We start from the raw sequence: 23,339 nt of genomic DNA on the forward strand, positions 1-23,339 counted from the left end.
GGTGAAAAATCTTCTGGCTTTGTTTTGAAATTGAGCAACACACACTTAATGTGAAAGTCAGAGCAGGTGATGTACATATATATGATCCTGTTAAATACAGAAAAAAAACCCACAAATATTTGTGGGTGAGCTACACAAAGGAGTTTTGTCTGGTTCACTGCTATACTCCCAGTTCTTGGCCCAGTGGCCTGGGAAGAATCTCAATAAAAATTTGGTGAATATACACATAAAAAAATTTCTGAAAGAACACATACCAGATGTTTACAGTGGTAATATTTAGGTGGTAGGATTATAGTTTATATATTAAAAAAATTTTTTTTGGTTCATTTATATTTTTTAACTTGAAGTCCTTTATTAATATAATCTAATTTGCTAAGAAGGGGTCAGATCAATATTGGATGTTCCTAAATGATCAACTCGCTCAGGTTTTTTCAATCTTGGCAACATGATATCCTGGACTACGTAATTCTTTGTTGTGGGGGTTGTCTTGTGCATCTTGTGCAGGATGTTTAGAGCATCCCTGGCCACTAGATGCCAAGAGTACCATCCTGGTCATGACAACCAAAGTATCTTCAGACATTGCCACATGTCCCTGGCAACCCATCCCAAATCATGCCAGCTGAAAATCACTGATCTAGATCAGAGTCTCAGATGGCTGCTTTTAGCTCTATGATCGGCCCTAAGTATTCTGCGATAACCCAGTCATAATAATTCAAAATAAAATATATTCTTTATGCATATGACAGCTAATATAAAAGGCTTCCTTTTACAGATGGTTTAAACCTAATTTGCCAAGGATAAAGGCTACCAAGAATTTAGCCAAGATTTTAAGAACTCTATTCCTTTTCTCCATGTCAAATTAAGTCAATACTACCACCAGAGATGTTAAAAGTCACATAAAGCACTAAAAGTGGCGTCAAATTTACTTATGTATTTTAATGATCCGAATCAGTCTTTTTCTCATTGCTCCATTTTTAGATAAATAAAAAATTTGTTATTACTGAAGGAATTCATCTCGAGGGTGCAAAAACACAAAGCAAAACAAAACCCAAACCACCTAGGACATTAATGCAGGGAGATCGGTCAACATCTCTCAGGTCTGCTTGGTGGAATAATGATCTCGTGAAATGAGTGGGAAGTCCTACATGGCGGGGCCCTGCTCAAATGCTCTCAGCATCCAGACAGGAAATGTAACCTAGGAAATCAATCAGTGTAAGGCAATAGAGAGCAGCATAGTCAGCAAGGAACTGAAGAGTTCCAGCCGAATGCCAAGACACAGGAATTCAAGAAAGATCCAGTATGTCCACACCTCCCAATTTTTAAGAGGGGTCTGACTTAGATTTTCATCTAAACCTTCCCATTTTAAAATGCTGCCTTTGATGAAAAAAACGTCCCTGCCGTCTCATCTCCTGGAGGCCTGCAACCTGTGCTGTGTGCTGGTGCACACGACAGACCTCTCTGTCCTCGTGGCCAGCTGGGAAGTTTGGCAGCGAAGAAGACTGTTTAATGAAGTCAGTGTTTCTCAAATGTATCTGAACATCTGTTATCTGGGAGGGCGATAATACAGACACATCCAACTCTGCAGCACGTGTGTTAGAGGGTGTACTGCTCTGCACATTAGAGACCAAGAGCGGTGTTAAAGGTAAAGGCACAGATCCAAGGTTATTTTTAAGGGGAGAACTCCAGTAATATGGAGCTAATTGACAACTGACCTAAAAATACTGTGATGTTTATTAGAAGCAAAAGGATCTACGGTGCCATGGACAAGAATAAGAGTAATTTTAAGAAAGATAAGGAGGCTAATTTGGAATATATTTAATTGGAAACATGCTGGCCATATAATAACTAGAAACTCAGTGACTGAAAAAGATGGACAGAAAACCAGAGTTTATGATCTATAACACTAAGATTCATTTTGGACTAAACTGTACAACTACAGTGGACAAGATCTGCCTAGTCCAACAATGAAACTGAGTTCTTATTAACCCTACAGATGAACAGAATGGGGATTAAATGGCACATGGTCACAAAGTTAGATCTCCCATATATTTTGTTCCAGGTGCTAGTCCATTATTCATGATCACTTTGACTCCTTAGATCGTATTTGTGATTGGTGAATAAAATGACAAAAGTGTGAAAAAATATATATAATATAAATATATAAAAAACAGAAGGTAGTTGGGTCCCAAAGGATTATTTTAAGATTCAATGAGTAGCAATACACAGAACAGAAAAAAAAAAAAAAACCACTTAAAAAAATTAGGTTTACCAGGATACCTGGGTGGCTCAGTCACTTAAGCGTCTGACTCCTGACTTTGGCTCAGGTCATGATCTCATGGTTCGTGAGTTTGAACCCCGCACTGGGCTCTGTGCTGACAGCACAGAGCCTGCCTGGGATTCCCTCTCTCTCCCTCCCTCTCTGTCCCTCCCCCACTTGCTATCTCTCTCTCAAAATAAATAAAATAAATTAAAAAAATTGGTTTACCATGCAAGCTTCTCTTGCTTGATGTATTGATGGATCTTTTTCTAATATGGATTTATAGTCCTCCAGGGCTTCATCTAGCTTATCAGTCTTCTCATACAACTCCGCTCTCCTCAATATTGCCCTGATATAGCTGGGGTTTAACTGAATAGCTGTAAAAAGAGAAGAAATCATTGTTACCATGAGGAAAAAGGGCCTGCACATCCTTAGCTATATCATGTTTCTTTATTAACCATCCTCCGAAGGTCTAAAAGGAAGAATCATTTGTCAAAGGCAACACCTGGCACAGGCAAACTTTTTCTTATAAAGGGCAAGACAGTAAATATCTCAGGCTCTATGGGACAGACCATCTTTTTTGCAACTACTCAACTCTGTGACTGTAACACAAAAGAAACGACAATGTATAAATATATTTATTATAAATAAATAAATGGCTGTGTTCCCATAAACCTTTGTTTATGGACATTGAAATTTGCATTTCATAATTTTCATATATCACAAAATATTTCCCTTCTGATTTCTAACCACTTAAGAATGTAAAAGCCATTCTTAGCTCATGGGCCGTACACACGCAGGTGGCAGGCTGGATTTGGCTTGATGATTATAGTTTACTAAACCCTGGTCTATACCCAAAGTCCTGTTTTCACATACCTGTCCTTCATCTAGTTCAGAACAGGCCAGAACACAGAGCCCATGTGCACAGTGCCAAAGTGAGCAAGAATCTGAAGGTACAAATGAAAGAGTTGAAGGAACAGTTTGGTGGCAGATTCTGCTATGATCCTTTTTTCTAGGCCTCAATTGACTGAGGTTACGCCTTAACTACTGAGGCTACATGTTTAGCTAAACCCCCATTGTTCCTTCAAACTTGTGTTCCAACACCTTTAGGTCACTGGTGCATAACACCCTTTCCTTTTTTTTTTTTTTTTTTTTTTTAATTTTTTTAAATGTTTATTTTTGAGAGAGACAGAGATAGAATGTGAGTGGGTTAGGGGCAGAGAGAGAGGGAGACACAGAATCCGAAGCAGGCTCCAGGCTCCGAGCTGTCAGCACAGAGTTCAACATGGGGCTCCAACTCACGAGCTGTGAGATCATGACCTGAGCTGAAGTCGGACGCTCAACCGACTGTGCCACCCAGGTGCCCCATTACACCCTTTCCTTTATCCAACAACAATTGCCCTTTGAAAAATCCTCTGCCCATGTTTTGGATCAACTATATACTGTCTTTCTCCTATTCTTTTGTTTCTTTTTCTGTTAGAAAGCAATGTCATGGCTCTAGAACTTTTTTCTCTTCAAGTAATATACTCAACTTTTACTCATTCATGCTTTTAGTAACTATTTCTTTAGTACCAAATATATGCACTTCATGTAGTATTTTCTCTAGAGTATAGTGGTAAACAAGCAGACAAGATCCTTCACATGAAGCTTTAAGCTATTCTAGTAGATAAGTGAAGGGAGGAAAATAAGGTAACTTCAGAGAGTGCTCAAAGACTATGAAAAGGGAATATCTGAGGGAAGCCAGCCATTTGAAAGGTGGAGTGGTTACAGAAAAAGGAGATCTGAACATCAGCAAACTGTTCCTAATTTAAATCCTTCTAACCCACACATCTCACACAAATTAAGGTTAAATACCTTCCTCCAAACAAAACAGCATATTCAGAATTAGTTCTAGCCCAACACAGTAATAGGTCGAAAGTACTTTGCTAGATTCAAAGTAGTAACACTTTCCTTCAGTATATTAAGAAGGAAATACTAAGTATACAGAAATACTAAGTATAAAGAAAAGAAAGCCAGTAAAGAAGGTGATTAATTAATGTGAAGAAAAAAAAGAGAGGAATTCATGCTGAGCATGAGTGGGACTAGATAACATACAAGCTTCCTTCTAACTCTTCAATTCTCTAAAAGAAAATACTATCCAAATATGGAAAACTGAAAAAATTTCCCAAATTAGTAATTACCTAGAAACTCATGAGAGTAGTAGGATGCAAGGAAAAGCGATCATGTGTATTCTCCAAACCAACTGTCTGGACTATTAGGAAATTTTTGAAACAAAAACAAAAACCAACCAACCAACCAACAACCCAATAGTGATCCTATGGCTGGGAGTGTGTCTATATGTTGGTGAGATGAAAAGACCATAATGGAACCCAGGTAGCAGACAGTAAAGTCTCGGTTCACTGTGTAGAATCTGAAAATGTAATTAAAATGATGGCAAATAGGTTTGGAGGAATTATTACAAGTGAAGAGAGTACCAGTTCCCCAATAGAAGCTGCCCCCCACTGTGCTGCCTCTCTCTCCACAAATACACATATCCAGATGCCCTAGCAGCAGTTAAAATCTTCAATTTCAATCTCAGAAAGTAATTTAGACACTACAGAAGTGAATCCTGTTCCATGGGTTTCTGTTGCCAAGGTAGCTCTTTGAATTTTTCTTCACATATTTACTAACACAGGATAAACTGACAGAACTATCTATTCAAAAGCATGTATACTAAGGTGACTGCTATATAGTACCTGCAAGAAGGCTGAACTATAAAGCTTCTTCTTTTAAAGGTCCCAGAATAAGGGTACACACATGTACAAGTACAGTTGACCTTTGAATAACGTGGGGGTCAGGGGTGCTGACCTGTTTACCAGAAGCCTTACCAGTAACAAACAGATGATTAACACATACTATGTATATATGTTATATACTGTATTCTCACAGCAATGGAAAGCTAAACAGAAGAAAGTATTAAGATATCATAAGAGAAAATACATTTAGAGCACTTTACTGTATTTATTGAAAAAACTCCACGTATAAGTAGACCCATGCAGTTCAAACCTGTGTTGTTCAAGGGTCAACTACACATATCTGACTGACTCTATTTGTTCAGCTGAGGTAATTAATGCTCTCATATGTTAACATACAACAAGACTAAAAAGTTGTACCTTTGTTGCAGTCACCGATGGCCATCTCTTTCTTGTCCTAAAAGTAAACAAAACATTAATGTGTCACTCTAGTTCTATCTTAATAGTTCAAAGAGTCAATAACATACACTGATCATTAATAACTGCTTGTGGAGATGCACAATACTCTTCAAAGACATCATGTGAAAACATGCATGATATTTCCAAGCTAAAATTCAAACTAATGGTGACAGCTCTGATGTAAAAGATTTGTCTAGCAACAAATTATTCATAGTTTCTTCCTAACACCTTTAAAGATTGTTGCAATTGACCTATTATATTTGCAAGGCACTTCACATTAGAATGCTGATATTGAGAAAAGGTTGTGATCAATGAGCAGGGTAAACGATTGACATATGAATAACTATTAATAACCCTCCTCTTTGGCTAGCTGTTGTATTCTCACACCCAAAGTGGTATCTTCCAGAAAGTATGCATTATGGACACACACTGTGGCTTATCGTTAGTCTCGGTTGTAAATCTTAATTTATCCACTGATGAAATAAAAATACAAAACAATTCATGAAATAAGATATCTAACTAATTAAACTTGCTGAATCTAGAAGAATGGCATAGTGGAAAGAATACTGGATGTCAAAAGAACTAGACTGGAAATCCAGCTCTGACACTAACCTATTTAACTCTTCAAGCAATGTCTATTTTCCCCAAATCAGAAGTTTTCTACAATATTTCAGAAATTTTAATTCAAATAAATGTTCAATACTTCCTATAATGGCTATTGGAGAAAACACTAAATATTTTACACAATATTTCAGAGCAATTTCTATTGAACTGGGTTTCAGAATTCAATCAAAAACAATTCCAGGAGTGGGGAGTGACTGCCTAATCGGTACCGGATTTCCTTTTGGGGTCACAAAGAAGTTCTGGAACCAGACAGTGGTGATGGTTACATAATATTGTGTATATATTTAATCATACTGAATTGTACAGTTTAAAATGGTTAAAATGGTCAGTTTTATGTTATTTTGCATTTTACCCACAAGGAACAAAAAAGGTTTCAGAGTCATCTGGGAGTCCCTAACTATATTATCTCTCTTCCAATGTTCATCGTAACAATTTACATATTAAAAGCTCTATGAAGTCCCGTAGTAAAGATATCTGTATACTTTTGTGTAAGTCAGTATTTCCCTAACTCACCATATTTGCATAAATCTAAAACACACAATTTCATATTAAATTTTTTTTTTTTAATCTTAAATGTTTTTTTATTTTTGAGAGAGACAGAGACAGGCTGTGAGTGGGTTAGGGGCAGAGAGAGAGGGAGACACAGAATCCGAAGCAGGCTCCAGGCTCCGAGCCATCAGCACAGAGCCCGACGTGGGGCTTGAACTCACAGACTGTGAGATCATGACCTGAACTGAAGTTGGAAGCTCAATCGACTGAGCCACCCAGGCACCCTTAAAAAAAATTTTTTTTTAATGTTTTTATTTTTTTTTGAGACAGAGGGAGACAGAACATGAGCAGGGGAGGGGCAGAGAGAGAGGGAGACACAGAATCTGAAGCAGGCTCCAGGCTCTGAGCTGTCAGCACAGAGCCTGACGCGGGGCTCGAACTCACAGACTGTGAGATCATGACCTGAGCTGAAGTCGGACGCTTAACCAACTGAGCCACCCAGGCGCCCCCACAATTTCATATTTTAAAGTTTCTAAAATAGGAGTAAATCTTTACAACTTATGTGTATATTGGTGGTATTCTTTGTGCCCCTAAAAAACCGCTAAGTGGCAATGCACCTTATCAATAACCAGCCCCTGCAGATCAAGGAATTATGGCATTTTACTCTGGAATCCTTTGTTTGAGGCTTATAGTCTACTAACACCTCAGGGCACCCAGGTATTGTCTGCTGCTAAGAGTGGCAGTCCAAGGTGTTGTGTATTAGGGGCGCCTGGGTAGCTTAGTCAGTTAAGCATCTGACTTCAGACCACGATCTCACGGTTTGTGGGTTCAGGCCCCACATGGGGCTCTGTGCTGACAGCTCAGAGCCTGGAGCCTATTTCAGATTCTGTGTCTCCATCTCTTTGCCCCTCCTCCAATCACAATTTGTCTCTGTCTCTCTCAAAAATAAAATAAATATTAAAAAAAAAATTGTTTTAAGTGCCATGCAATTAAATACTCAGAACCTATTTGCCATCGTTTCATAACTTACATAAGTCACACACACACACACACACACACACACACACACACACACCACATTGTATATAAGGACAGTTTTAAAAATGTAGGGCTTTGTCTGCTCTTGTGTAGCCAGGCCTAGAGCTGAAACTCTGCCCTAACTCCAGCTGGCCTTTACTCACCAGATGTGAAATGTAAAGCCTGGTCAGTGTTGTTCAGTCAGCGATGCTGAGCCTACCTTTCAGAAATCCTAAAAGCAGTTAACCCACCACTTCTTGAAAAACTCAGAATATGCTCCTTATATCACTTCCAGTGCATTAATCCTGGAAGTTTTCATGTTTCTAATTTTAGAATCGTAAAATATTAAGAGTACAACTTAAAAGAATAAACAACTGTGCTAACAAAGCTATCCTTTGTACAGGAAACAGTCACAGAACAACTCTCTTTTGAGTTCTTCTCAGATGTGACAGACAAAAGACTAGCAAGACCATACCTTTTCCTAATTCCATGAACCTGGTCAATGATACTAGTTCAACCTAGGCAGTATTAGTAACTTGGCAACTGTGGAAACAAAGAATTCCAAATCTCAGGAGCCAAATGGGTATGATGCCTTTTCTCTGAAATTCAAGATAACCCTGATGTTATTTCACAATGACAATTTCCAGTCTGAGAATGTGGCAAGATGTCTCCAGGAAGCAAAAGCAAAAGATTTTTCCAGCTAAGAGTAAAAACTGTTAGGTGTGAATTCAGGTCAATGGTAGAAATATATGAATGAATACTGTTCTAAGTAAACTAAATTATTTTATTTCTTCGAACAAAAAATGTCTGCATACTCTAGAATTCTTTCTTTTCCCATGCCACATGAATCACTCTAAAATCACCTTGGAAATTGAATCCACTAATCAAACATACAGGTTTAAACATACCAAAAACCCCCCACCTTTTTTCATGTCTAATTACTGAAGTAATCCCCACCCTACCCCCTTAAAAAAAAAAAAAAAAAAACAAACACCCTTACTCATCTGAAGTGACTTTGGTAGAGGCACTGGAGAATTTCTGGCAACAAGATAAAGTGACATAGATACCTGATCTAAACAAACAAAAAACTACTTAAGCCAATCCTGACCATGTTTTGTGGTTGCTTAAAGGTATGCTAAATAACCCGCTCTTTGAGCTTTGGATATAAATAGCCAGAATTTTAAATAATCGGTATGGCTTTTTTCAAAACTCTCACATCATTTCAATCCACTAAAATAGACTATGTTGACTAAACAGTAATAGCAGATAAATCAACAAGAAATCTAACTTTTAATACCAATATAACACAAAACAAATAGAACTGTATTCTTCTCTACACTCTTGTGGTTCGAAGTTCTCAAACCGCTGGAGATACAAAATGCATTTGAACTTTCCCGGACACTTACTTTACACTTTAGGGGCCTCTCATCTTAACTGTTGGATTTCTGCCTGTGTCCATACTTTTGACAGAAAATCAGAATCCTAGGAATAAGCATTTTGAAGTGTAGAGTTTTAATCAGTGTTTCCCTGTCCCTTTGAGTCTTTATCTAGAATTCCAGAGGCCTAAAATAAACAGCTGCAGCTATTCCAGGATATACATTACTTGGTTTTTTGCTTGAGTAACCTGCCCTAGTTTGGTGGAGAATTTGTCAGTGTTCCTCCCATGAAAGCATTCGATCAACCTCTCCAACAAGGAATGTTAAGAGTAATCTGACTCAAGTGTTTTCCTTTAAACAAACAAACAAAAACATTTATTTTGAGAGAGAGGGAGAGGGAGGGAGGGAGGGAGGGAGGGAGGGAGGGAGGGGGAGAGAGAGAGAATGAACACATGCGAGCCCGGGAGGGGCAGAGAGAAAGGGGGAGAGAGAATCCCAAGCAGGCTCCATGCTAAGCGTGGAGCTGGACACGTGGCTCGATTCCATGACCATGAGATCATGACCTGAACCGAAATCAAGAGTCAGATGCTCAACTGACTGAGCCTCCCAGGCACTCCCAGATACTTTTCTATCTTCCCTGTGCCCTTTACATCAGGGAAATACATGGGCAGGACAAGGGAGGCAACTTTAAGCCCCTGTGTTAGTTGTTCGTTTTTTTTTTTTTTTTTTTAAAGATTTTATTTTTTAGTAATCTCTACATCCAAGGTGGGGTTCGAACTCACAACCCTGAGATCAAGAGTTGTAGCCCCCATGCTAGTTTCGGAACAAAAGCTACCCTATGAAACACTGCAAGTTCATGTACTTCTTAAAAAGAAATGGTCAGGGGGCAGCTGGGTGGCTCAGTTGGTTAAGTGTCCAACTCTTTATCTCGATTCAGGTCATGATCTCATTGTTCCTGAGTTCGAGCCTCATGCTGGGTCGGGCTCCACACTGATAGTGCAGTGCCTGCTTGGCATTCTCTTTCCTTCTCTCTGCCCCATCTTTGTGTGCATATGCTCTCTCTCTCAAAATAAATAAATAAAAACTTTTAAAAAGAAAAAAGAAAAAAAAAAGGGTTAAAAACACATACCTGTTTCATCCTTGCAGCAGCTCTATTTGAAAACAGAATAGACCTGTCTTTCTGGAAGCAGGATGGGCACATCTGAAGGGCTTGACTATAAGAACTCTCAGCTTCTATATAATCTGAAGATAAGGTAAAAGAGGTCATTAAGATTTTGTCCCTGCTATTACTGTATGCCATAGTATCTCAGAATGCATAGCTTTCCATTCACAGAACAAAAGTCTCAAACAGAATGTTTTGTATGTTTAACTTTCATTTGGCTTACCCATTTAGTAAGGAATGTTGAAAGGGGATTAGAGAACTGGACAGATGAAAGAGACTAAAGTTGGGATTAATGGTTTAAGATAAAAAAAATTCTCTGTATGTATCTTCATTAAAGACATTGTGCTTTTATGGAGTCACCAGCCAAAACTGCTTCTCTGAAATGCTTGGAGACACATTTTATGGAGCTAAAAGCAACAATGTAAAAATCAGTGGTTGACTAAAGACCTAAAGAGAAAATGGTGATAAATTCATTTATTCACTGCTATGCACAGAATTACATGGTCAGGGCACTAAAAGAAAATTGTTCACTCCTTTCTCAGGTTGGAAATATTTAACACTAAAATACAAAGAGATATGCTTTCAAAATTAGAAACATTAGTTCTCTTAGAAAAAAAAAGTGATGATGACTAAACAGAAAGAAAACAAAATTTAACTTTAAAAATAACTAGAGAGGAAAATGTTACTACTCCTAGTTTTCTAAAGCATACACATTTTACATGTGATAGAATACTACTGTAAGGTCACATAGTTCCCCCAAAATATCCGAATGAACCCAAGTTATTCCTAAGCAAATGTAAAAAATGCAGAAGGACATGGAGAACATCTCTCTACTTAAGGCAGCCAAAGAAAAGGGCACATGAAAGACCAGCCAAAGTATAAGCAAAATACTTCCCTAGGCCACACTGGAACCACGGGGCCAGTTTTTACAGCATCATTACAATTGAGGAACAGGGATCCTGTTTTTACATTAATGAAGGCAGCAGCCTTTTAACCTTGCAGGATAGTTTTCCAATGCATCATTTGAAGAGTCTGCCCTCCTAACTTTTAGATCTATAGTGGATTACAGAAAAGAAAAAGTATGCCTGTGCCAAGAGACATGTGGTAATTGATCACTATCAGGTGAGAATGATCTGGACCTGGTGAAAAACAAAATTTCAAGGTGCTGGGAAGCAACACTGTATTGTTAGTAGTTTAGGTCTGCTAGGTGTTCCCAAATGTTCTCCGGTGTTTCTTCACACTCTGAAACAGAATGAGGACGCAAATGATTAGACATCGGTGCCTTACCTCCTTTCTTTTTTTTTTTTTTTTAAATGTTTATTATTTATTTTGAAAAGGAGAAAGAGGGAGGGGGTTGAGAAAATCCGAAGGAAGCTCTGTGCTGTCAGTGCAGAGCCCAACGCAGGGCTCAATCCCATGAACTGTGAGATCATGACCTGAACCAAAACCAAGAGTCAGATGCTTAACCGACTGAGCCACCCAGTCACCCGACCTTACCTCCTTTCTTAAACTGCGCGTTCCCCTCCTCCTTTAGTCTAGTGCTCTCTTCTCTTCTCTTCTGCAAGAGATCAATTACATCATTTCTCACAACGTTATAAGTGAGCAAAAAGGTTAGTTTTCATTAGGCTTTCAACAGGAAGTAACTGATTTTGTTTTTTCAGCTTGACTTTTGAAAACTGGGTCAGTTTTATCTAAATCTCAAACAGATACAGAAAAACACCTGACCATCTGGCAAATCATCAATTGCATTCTTGATATTTAAAACACAAAACCTGGGTTTCCGGTTTTTAAATATTTTGCATGGAATAGTAATTTAGGTATCATTTAATTTCTCTTTACTCAAAATAAAACTAAACAACATACCCACTGGCATGCACACCTCTGCAAATTCAAATTCTGAATCTGCTACTTATTAAATGTATTTTGGACAAGTTCCCGATCCTTCTAAGCCTTAGTTTCTTCCTCTAAAGAATGAGGCTTTATAGTTTTATGGATTAAAGTGATAAGGTGCATAAAGCACCCAATACACTGCCTGGCAAATAAGGGCACAATAAATACGAGCTATTACTTTTCTGCAAAATAAGTAATTTAATATATACTGAACTACAAGTGTGGTTTACGTGATAAAGATGACCTACAGAATGCTGGTAGAGTGTGTTACAGGGAACAAAGCCCATCTGCAGGGTCAGGGCAATATTCTGTTAACAGGATAACACAAAGAAGTCTGAAGAAACCGAGATAAATAAATCTTTAGTTTCTGAGCTGCTTCTAACAACTCAGAAATTCACACAGATGGCCAAGCACCCATCATACTCAAAGGCAGAGTGAACGTTATTCTGCAAAGATGGCACATGCTATCCCCATGTGCTTTGCTTCCAGCCCTAAACATCTTAGCAATACGGTCGGCACAAGCAGAACTGGCAGAAGTGACTGCCTGCCACCTTCTGAAAGAGCTTGAGAGAGAGAGAGAGAGAGAGAGAGCGAGCAAGTGCACACATGCAACTGAGGGAGAGGGGCAGAGGGAGAGAGAGAAAGAATCTTAAGCAGGCTCTCTGCTCAGCACAAAGCCTGACACAGAGCTTGAACCCATGACTCTGGGATCATGACGAGAGCTCCTGACTAAATAAAAACTTCAAAGGGAGGAAATACAGTTAGCAGCTTATTTCATGCACAGGAAAAGCATGGAGCCTAAACAACTAGGACTCTTCAGATTAGGAACCGAAGAGGGGCACCTGGCTGGCTCAGTCAGTTAAGTGTCTAGCTCTGTATTTCATCACAGGTCATGATCTCACGGTTCATGAGATGGAGCCCTGTGTTGGGCTGTGTGCTGCAGCGTGAAGCCTGCTTGGGATACCCATTCTCTCTCATTCCCCCCTGGCCCTCACAATAAATACATATATACATACATACATACATACATACATAAATGCTTTAAAAAATGTATATATAAAAAAAGATTAGGAACCAAAGTAAAAATATGTCTATAGATTTGTAAATACACTGTTGAGACCAGGGTGCTTCCCAAATACATTATTATACTCTAGATGATGAAGCTCAGTAAAGAAACTAAAAGATGAGTATAAAATCAATCTCATTTTTATGGTATCTACTATGTGTCAGATACACGACAGATACAGTAATTCATTCTAAAATATAACATATCTGGAACAGGGCTATTCTAAGGGAATACAAGAAAATAATATGGGTGATGGTGATGGGAATCAAAATATAAGAATATGGTCACACTTCGTTACCTAGTATTACCTAGGAGAGAGGTCATAATGTTCTCTATGGTATCACAATTTATGGATGCAAGCAAAAAAGACTGTATCTTAGGTAAAAAAAAATTGAATGTTTCTATTTATTTTTGAGAGAGAGAGAGAGAGACAGAGCATGAGCAGGGGGCAGGGGCAGAGAGAGGGGGTGACACAGAATCTGAAGCGGGCTCCAGGTTCTGAGCTGTCAGCACAGAGCCTGATGCAGGGCTCGAACTCACAGAATGTGAGATCATGACCTGAGCTGAAGTCGGATGCTCAACCAACTAAGCCACCCAGGCGCCCCAGGTAAAAAAAATTTTAAAGAGGGAAGATTCACTGGAAAGATACTGGTACTCACAGAATCACTGGGAGGCCTAAAAACACAGGCTTAGAAAATGGGCAGGATTCAAGGCAGCTCTGTTAAGTCAAGAAGCAAGAAAGCATTAACTGTCTATTTATTTATTTATTTATTTTCCGGGGGGGGGGGGGGGGAGCACAGAGCGAGAGTGAGAGAGAGAATCCCAAGCAGGCTCCACATCATCAGCACAGAGCCCGATGTGGGCCTGAACCCACGAACCACAAGACCATGACCCGAGCCGAAAGCAAGAGACAGACGCTTAACTGTCTGAGCCACCCAGGCTCAGTTAGGCTTCCCTAACTGTCTTTTAGTGGAAGGGCTGTAATAGGGGCAAATAAACCCTAACTATTTCCTTTTCTTTGCCCCAATCGAAATTCAAAGTATTGCTTAGGAGCATCCAATAAGCCAAGCATAGCTCACATGCCTTAGCTGTCAGAGAATAGAATGAGGAACACGGGGTAAGGCCACTGAACAAGACTACAATGCAGAAGAATTCTTCCAGCTAGGAAGGGGAGTTGGATGCTGGAAGCAAAGAAAACTCCATAACAAATTCGGCTAAAAGTTTTTTCAAGAAGACATACAGATGGCCAACAGACACATAAAAGATGCTCAACATTACTAATCATCAGGGAAATGTAAATCAAAACGAGACATCATCTTACACCTGCTAGAATGGCTAAAATCAAAAAGATAAGAAATAACATGTGAAGAAAAGGAACCCTTGTACACTGTTGGTGGGAATGTAAATTGGCACAGCCAGTGTGGAGGTTTTCAAAAAACAGCCATGATATGGAAGCAACCTAAATGAATAGATGAGGAAGATATGTTATATAGACACAGTGGAATATTATGCAGCCATAAAAAGGATGAAATAGTGCCATTTGAGACAATGTTGATGGACCTAGCAGGTATTATGCTAAGTGGTATAAGTCAGACAGAGGAAGACAAATACCATATGATTTCAGTCATAAGTGGAACCTAAACAAACAAAAATAAATGAATCAACAAACAAAAAGCAGAATCAGACCTATAAATACAGAGAACTGGCAGCTACCAGTGAGGAGGGGTGTAGGGGGTTGGGCAAAACAGGTCAAGGGCAGAGGGAAATACAGGCTTCCAATTATGGAATGAATAAGTCACAGGATTAAAGGGCACAGCATAAGGAACATAGTCAATGATATTATAATAGCAATATGTGGAGACAGATGGTAGCTACAATTGTGGTGAACATAGATAGCATAATGTATAAACTTGGTGGATCACTATGTTGTACACCTGAAACTAACGTAACATAGTGTGTCAACTATACTCAAAAAAAGTTATTTCCACCCTGAAGAGCCAAAGCAACCCTGACAAAGAAGAACAAAGCTGGAGGCATCATGGTCCGATTTCAAGCTATATTACAAAGCTATACTAATTAAAATAGTATGGTATTAGCATAAAAACTGACGCATAGATCAATGGAACGCAGAGGCAAGAAATAAATGCATGCATATGCAGTCAATTAATTTATGACAAAAGAGCCAAGAATATACAATGGGGAAAGGACAGTCTCTTCAATAGATGGTGTTGGGAAAACTGGACAGCCACATTGTGAAAGAATGAAACTGGACCACTATCTCACATTCTACACAAAAATTAACTCACAATGGATTAAGACTTTAATGTAACACCTGAAACCATAAAAAATTTCTAGAAGAGCATACAGGCAGTAAGTTCCTTGACATAGATCTTGCTGATGATTTTCTGAACCTGACACCAAAAGCGAAGGCAAAAAAAGCAAAAATAAACAAGTGGGGCCATATCAAACTGAAAAATCTTCTGCTCAGCAAAGGAAACCATGAACAAAATGAAAAGGCAACCTACTGAATGGGAGAAAATGTTGGCAAATCATATATCTAATAAAGGGTTAATATCCAAACTATATAAACAACTCATACAACTTAATAGCAAAACCAATCAGATTAAAAAATGGGCAGAAGATGTGAACAGACTTTTTTCCAAAGACATACAGATGGCCAATAAGTACATGAAAAGATGTTCAACATCATTAATCATCAGGGAAATGCAAATAAAAACCACAATGAAATACCACTCACACTTGCTAGAATGGTTATTACTTAAAAAAAACAAAAACAAAAACAAGAAACAAATGTTGAGGATGTGGAGAAAAGAACCCTTATGCACTGTTGGTGGGAATGTAAACTGGCACAATCACTATGGAAAATTGTATGGAGTTTCCTTAAAAAATTAAAAATGGAATTACCATATGACCCAGCAATTCCACTTCGGGGTATTTAGCCAAAGAAAATGAAAGCACTAACTTGAAGAGATATATGCACCCTTATGCTCACTGCAGCATTATTTACAATAGCCAAGATACGGAAACAACCTAAGTGTCAGTCAACGGATGAAGGGATAAATTGTGGATTGGGCCTCATTCCAGTCTCCTTCTAGCTGCCACCTTGCACCCCCACGTGTGACCACCTTATCTCAGCTGCTCTGCCCAAGACTCCCTGAGCGCTAACCCTAGTCCCCTGCTCGGTTCCATTTCTGCCCCCAAAAGATGAAAGAAACTATCACGAACCAGGGTAAACTTGCCAAACTGCAAGCAGAGTGTGCAGCTCACTGAAAGAAGGGGGACCACGGAATGGCGACAGATGATGAAAAACTTCAGTTCTCCTTAAAGAAGTTGGGGGTAAACAGTATCTCTGGTATTGAAGAAGTGAATACGTTCACAAACCAAGGTATAGTGATCCACTTTGACAACCCTAAAGTCCAGCCATTCTTGGCAGTGAACACTTTTCAACATCACAGGGCATGCTGAGACAAAGGAGCTGACAGAAATGCTCCCCAGGATCTTGAACCAGCGCGGTGCAGATGGTCTGACTAGTTTAAGAAGAGACGGGCTAAAGCTTTGCCCGCACGATCTGCGGATGGCGAAGAACCACTAGCTACCAGAGAGGAGGAGGAGGATGAAGTTCCAGATCCTGTGGAAAGTTTTTGATGAAGCTTCCAAGAATGAAGCAAACTGAACTGAGTCAGCTTCTGGAGAAGATAAAACTTGAAGAAGTTACTGGGAGCTGCTATTTTATGACTGCTTTTTAAAATTCTGTTCATGGATCTCTAATATGTTTAAGCCCAAGCCTCTGGGACAATGCAGCTCTTTTTAGTTTTTGCTCATACGCAATTCATTCTTTGCAGTGAATTAAGCTGAAGAAGCCTGGGGATAAAGTTTGAAACAAGGTTAATAAAGTTCTTTGCCTAGTAAAAACAAAACAAACAAAAAAACAAGAAGAAAAAGAAATTGTGATGTATATATACACACAACTGAATATTATTCAGCCATAAAAAGATGGAATCTTGCCATCTGCAATAACATAAATTGATCTTGAGGGCATTACCCTAAATGAAGGAAAAGATAAATACGATTTTTCTTATATGTGGAATCTAAACAATAAAACACAAAAAAATCCCAAGCTCATAGAAACAGAGAATAGATTGGCAATTGCCAAAGGTGGGGTTAGGGGGTGGGAGACATGAGTGAAGGGGGTATGAAAAAAAGATTAGAAAACAACTTTAATTAAGGTAAAATTACAGCCCTATAAATAATAGCAAATTCATGGTCAGTTTTAAATTCATACACACAAAATGCATAACTGGCCAATTAGGTTCTAACGGTGAAAAGTTTGACATTAGAATACATATTAATGTAAGGTAGCATATTAATAAGTTAAAAGAGAAAATTACATAATCGTACGAATATGGTATGGTATACATCATCATAGGTCCTAAAGGTCTTTAATATATTTTAAAAGGCTATTGCAAAAACAAAAATTCTTTAGAGAAGAACAACTCATCAAGTTACTAGAGTTTAATATCCATTCTGAACTTTCAGTCTCCTCTGTTTTAACTCTAATTTCAAGCTACTTTCTAAGCTATAATCTGTTCTCCATTGCAAACTCATCAGGAATGTTTTATGAACACAGATGAATCACTCAGACTGCCAGATCAGACTCGTGTGGGGTGTTGTGTGTGTGCGTGTGTGTGCACTCGCACGCGCGCGTATGTTAAGAGTTTAATCACTCTTTGGTAAATTTAGAACACTGACATACCAGTAGGCAAAACTTAGATCCAAGGTATACCAGAAGGAATTAATGATGATGGCAAGCCTGAGCAGGCAGTCTGGGAAAAGCTCACAGTGTCTTTTTTCAAACTATATTTTTTTACTTGAGTGTAGCTAACACACAGTGTTACATTAAGTTTCAGGTGCACAACATAGTGATTCCACAAGTTTAAACATTATGCTATGTTCAGTGTCTCTGTAACCAGGACTAAAGGTTGAACTGGCAGAGGGAAGAGATCCAGATCATATTTCTGAAGCCAATTATTCAAAGGAAGGCATTTTATTTTTTCAGCTGACAAATCACAACTCAGTGACCCATTAAGTAGTAAACACTGGAAAAGAGCTGCTGTTTCCACAGATTGTGTAAATTGAGGATTAATGCAATTATCACTATCATGCTGAATATCTCCTTGGAAACAGCTAAAAATAGTACATTTAGGAGAAAGCTGCACTACTCCCAGCTGTGCCAAGGGACTATCTTGATCCCAGTACAAAGACTAGGGTTTATGCTGCTGCCAGAACATTCTCTTTCTCCAAAAGACGGCACGCATACTGTAATATTACTGGAATCCAAGCACAGATTGTATCAGGAGTCTTATTTAGCATGCTAAATGCCAAGAACATACACACATAAATGAGCTGGTGGTGTTGACATTCAGCAGCATTATCAGGTTCAAATTATCAGGTTCTGGTATAACGTATAATGTGGTTAGGAGCCCTGTCATATGTGTCTACAATGCACTTTTTTTTTTTTTTTTGAGAGAGAGAGCGACAGACAGCCAGCCAGCGAGACAGACAGACAGAATCCAAAGCAGGTTCCCGGCTCCGAACTATCAGTGCAGAGCCCAAAGCGGAGGGGCTCGAACTCACAAAATGTGAGATCACCACCTAACTTGGACGCTTAACTAACTGAACCACCCAGGGGTCCCTTAAAGTAAACTTTATATCCAATGTGGGGCTTACATTCACGACCCCAGAGATCAACAGTCGCATACTCTACTGATTGAGCCAGCCAGGTAGGTGCCCTTCCACAAGGTCTTTTAACACATTCCAGAGGGTTCACAGAGAAATATCTGCTCTAGAATTTTATTTCCATAACAATGGAAACCAAATAAATTTTACAGAGCTCTTTACTCAGTACTCCTCCCCATCATGGAAAACTCAGGAAGAAACAGTGACATTATTCTGCATTGTAAATCATCACAGGAGCTGTCAAGGAAAACCCCAAAGAGATAATGCTCGTGATGAATGGAGTTTATTTCAGCAGTTATTACCCCAACTGCAAACTTTTCAGCCTGGTGTTCAAAATTTAATATAACTTGTATCAGGATATAGCACGTTACTTCTTAAAATCTGCAGTCACGTACATTAGCTCATTTGCTTTTTGCAGGGCAATTCTCAGATGTGAGCATGAAAGTATTAAATGACCCATTTTACAGGTAAGAAAATCAAGATCAGATATCTCTTGGTTTTCTATTTTTTTTAAACTACATCAAACTTGTATTCCAATCTACTCCACCTTACCTCTCATTACCACCCAACACAAGTCCTTCCTTTAGACAGTCTGATCTCTTCACTGTCTCTCAACACCTACCACGCTTATCTTTTATCCTTCATTCCATTCCTTTGTATATGCATCCCCACCTTGGAATGCACTTGTTTCTCTTCCGTATTTTCTTCCCAACTGTTTTCCCAAAAACAAAATTTTCTGGGTTTTCAAAGTCACACAAGCACAGCCACCTTTCGCTTCCTTCCCTGCGTGACCTTTCTGTGAATGCACTGTACCTTGTCACCTCTAATTTGGTATATATTACATAACTATATAATTATAATTATATAATACATATGTGTACAAACACTGCAGAATATTTGGAATGTTACTTCATGCTTCAATGGGTAATAAAACATTGTGCAGCCTTCAGACCAAGGCAAGAGGGGCCCTGTCCAGGGCCCCTGTCCAGGCCCTTGGCTGATTGCACCTTTCCTCCCAAGGGGCTCCAGGATTTAGACCAGGCTCCTAAATCTCCCAGCTCACTTCCAGGGGTTCCTATGGGTGGACTTTGCTGCCAGTGCATACTGTGTTCCAGATAGGATACTTTGTACTACGCGTGCTCCAGCCTTGGAATCAGCCATTTTTCCAAGGAGTCCTGGATCCTTTTGATGGGGAATGGTATTTAGAAACCAAGATCTGGATGCTAGTACGTTCCCTGTTACTAGCAAGTCATTGTTTTTAGGTCCTCTCAGTAAGAAATCCAGGAGATACAACTTTAAAAAATAAAAAAACAAAAACGCCACAAGTCAAAGAATACATAAACATGAAATCTTGTATGCAGTCAGACAAGTGAACACCACCTGATTCTTCCTCACTTTCTCCCACACCGAAAACTCTGGTTCCCAGTAACAGCAATATATTTACTCATTTGCTCTATCCTAAAATTAACAGAAAAGTTCTGAAGTTACTATATGAATATCAGTACCTATGATGAACCTACTATGTAAAGTTCAAGATTTCATTGTAGTTCTTTAAAACAATTTTTTAAATTAATTTTTTATTTTAGAGAGAGAAAGAAAGAGCATGTGCACAAGCAGGGAAGGGGCACAGAGGGAGAGAGAGAATCCCAAACAGGCTCCGAGCTCAGCGCAGAGCCTGACACAGAGCTCGATCTCACAACCATGAGAGAAATCAAGACTTGCATGCTGAACCTACTGAGCCACCCAGGCACCCCTCATTGCAGTTCTTTGTAACTTTAAAATATATCCTACTAAGGGTGAACAGCCAGAGTACTGTGCTTAACGTTACTGGAATCATCTTTTCTATGTGATCAATTTGATCACATTAATTTCATTAATCCATTTTAAGGCTTAATTTTTTCCTCATCCTTTCTGGTTTAATTTTAATGTATAAATATTTGAACAGGTCAAAACTCAATACTGGATGGGACTTCTGATGTGGCAAACGTAAAAAATAACTATAAACTGGACAAAATGATTAACAGCAGCCGTTTCAGTGTCCTAAAAATTGACTAAAAGCTTACAGCAAAGTGAGTAACACTAGTGAAAAACTACTGAACTTCAGAAAATAGCCGTGAAATCTGTGGCTTCCTTGCAAGGACCTGCTCCCCTTCTTCCTCCCATCATTTGACACCGTAGTTCTAATAAAGCAAGGAAGGCCATGAAGAACCAGCAGTACCACTGCTTGAGGAGGCTGAGCTGATTCAAACTGGAGGTGAAATAATCCATGCCCAGTGGTACTGTCAGAAATAAGCAGCAATCTGAGTGGTAAGCAAACCGGGAAGGTCAGGGGTCCTACTAATTTGTGGTTGTGGCCCTGGCTGGGCAAATAAGGGACCCATGGACCAAGCAGAAATGTAACAGGGAGACAGAAGAGGCAGTCACAGAGGTACCTGATAAGCTCTCCTTGTACCCCTAATGGACTGGAGATGGTGCGCATGCCTGGTAGCAATGAAGAGCACCAAAGCTATTCATTCACACTTGTCCTATCAGGAACCTGTGCACCTATGCTGAGGAGACACAAGAGGGTCCAGCTGGGCTGACCTGAAAATTTCCTAAAATTGTAATACACTTCTAAATCCACACACAGATCAGTAGGTGGAAGCCTTGTTGGTTTGAGCTGTTTGAACATAATCTCTGACCAGTTATCGGCTGACCACTAAGCTGTACAGAAACAAGAGCAACCCCAAGAAAGTCATATTTAAAACTACCAGCAAGAAAAGGACAAAAACAAAACCCAGCTGAGCAGAGCTGTCAGTGGCCACACAGACACCAGGAGAAATTGACTGTACAGCTTGAGACTAGGTAAAAAGCAACAGTTGCAAAAAAGCAACAGGAAAAATAATGCAAGCAGGGAAGGTGGTGGTAGAGGACAGAATCCAGAGCTGTTACATCCCTACTTAAAACGTCCAGTTTTAACAAAAAATTGTAAAGTATACAAAGAGACAGAAAAATTTGACCCACAACCAGGAAAAAAAAACAAAACAAAAAGAGCAGTAAACAGAAATATCTGAATATCACCGATTTTAGATCTAGCAAAGACTTGAAAGCAGCTATAAACATGTTCAAAGAACTAAAGAAAATTGTGTTTAAAGACTTAAATGAAAGCATGACAATGATTAAAAAAAGAGAACCACTGGCACAAAAACAGACACATAGACCAATGGAATAGAATAGAAACCCCAGAACTAGACCCACAAACATATGGCCAACTAATCTTTGACAAAGCAGGGAAGAACATCCAATGGAAAAAAGACAGTCTCTTTAACAAATGGGAGAACTGGACGGCAACATGCAGAAGATTGAAACTAGACCACTTTCTCACACCATTCACAAAAATAAACTCAAAATGGATAAAGGACCTGAATGTGAGACAGGAAACCATCAAAACCCTAGAGGAGAAAGCAGGAAAAGACCTCTCTGACCTCAGCCGTAGCAATTTCTTACTTGACACATCCCCAAAGGCAAGAGAATTAAAAGCAAAAATGAACTACTGGGACCTTATGAAGATAAAAAGCTTCTGCACAGCAAAGGAAACAACCAACAAAACTAAAAGGCAACCAACGGAATGGGAAAAGATATTTGCAAATGACATATAGGACAAAGGGCTAGTATCCAAAATCTATAAAGAGCTCACCAAACTCCACACCCGAAAAACAAATAACCCAGTGAAGAAATGGGCAGAAAACATGAATAGACACTTCTCTAAGAAGACATCCGGATGGCCAACAGGCACATGAAAAGATGCTCAACGTCGCTCCTCATCAGGGAAATACGAATCAAAACCACACTCAGATATCACCTCACGCCAGTCAGAGTGGCCAAAATGAACAAATCAGGAGACTATAGATGCTGGAGAGGATGTGGAGAAACGGGAACCCTCTTGCACTGTTGGTGGGAATGCAAACTGGTGCAGCCGCTCTGGAAAACAGTGTGGAGGTTCCTCAAAAAATTAAAAATAGATCTACCCTACGACCCAGAAATAGCACTGCTAGGAATTTACCCAAGGGATACAGGAGTACTGATGCATAGGGGCACTTGTACCCCAATGTTTATAGCAGCACTCTCAACAATAGCCAAACTATGGAAAGAGCCTAAATGTCCATCAACTGATGAATGGATAAAGAAATTGTGGTTTATATACACAATGGAGTACTACGTGGCAACGAGAAAGAATGAAGTATGGCCCTTTATAGCAATGTGGATGGAACTGGAGAGTGTTATGCTAAGTGAAATAAGCCATACAGAGTAAGACAGATACCATATGTTTTCACTCTTAGGTGGATCCTGAGAAACTTAACAGAAACCCATGGGGGAGGGGAAGGAAAAAAAAAAAAGAGGTTAGAGTGGGAGAGAGCCAAAGCATAAGAGACTCTTAAAAACTGAGAACAAACTGAGGGTTGATGGTGGGTGGGAGGGAGGGGAGGGTGGGGGATGGGTATTGAGGAGGGCACCTTTTGGGATGAGCACT

General features: G+C 39.3%; 1 protein-coding gene across 6 annotated transcripts in view; it reads right to left on the bottom strand.

The window, feature by feature from the left end:
* Window positions 1-23,339, bottom strand: part of TTC1 (tetratricopeptide repeat domain 1) — a 56,337-nt gene that overhangs the window by 18,223 nt on the left and 14,775 nt on the right. For all 6 annotated transcript variants that reach the window (XM_049647867.1, XM_049647866.1, XM_049647864.1 and 3 more), the window contains exons 3-6: window positions 11,614-11,674; window positions 10,084-10,196; window positions 5,410-5,446; window positions 2,486-2,634 (exon numbers count right to left, since the gene is read on the bottom strand). In XM_049647867.1, the coding sequence (XP_049503824.1) occupies window positions 2,486-2,634; window positions 5,410-5,446; window positions 10,084-10,196; window positions 11,614-11,674 (360 nt within the window). The remainder of the gene's footprint in view (window positions 1-2,485; window positions 2,635-5,409; window positions 5,447-10,083; window positions 10,197-11,613; window positions 11,675-23,339) is intronic.

The sequence above is a fragment of the Panthera uncia genome (genome assembly GCF_023721935.1).
Source record: "Panthera uncia isolate 11264 chromosome A1 unlocalized genomic scaffold, Puncia_PCG_1.0 HiC_scaffold_17, whole genome shotgun sequence".
NCBI classification, from domain to species: domain Eukaryota; kingdom Metazoa; phylum Chordata; class Mammalia; order Carnivora; family Felidae; genus Panthera; species Panthera uncia.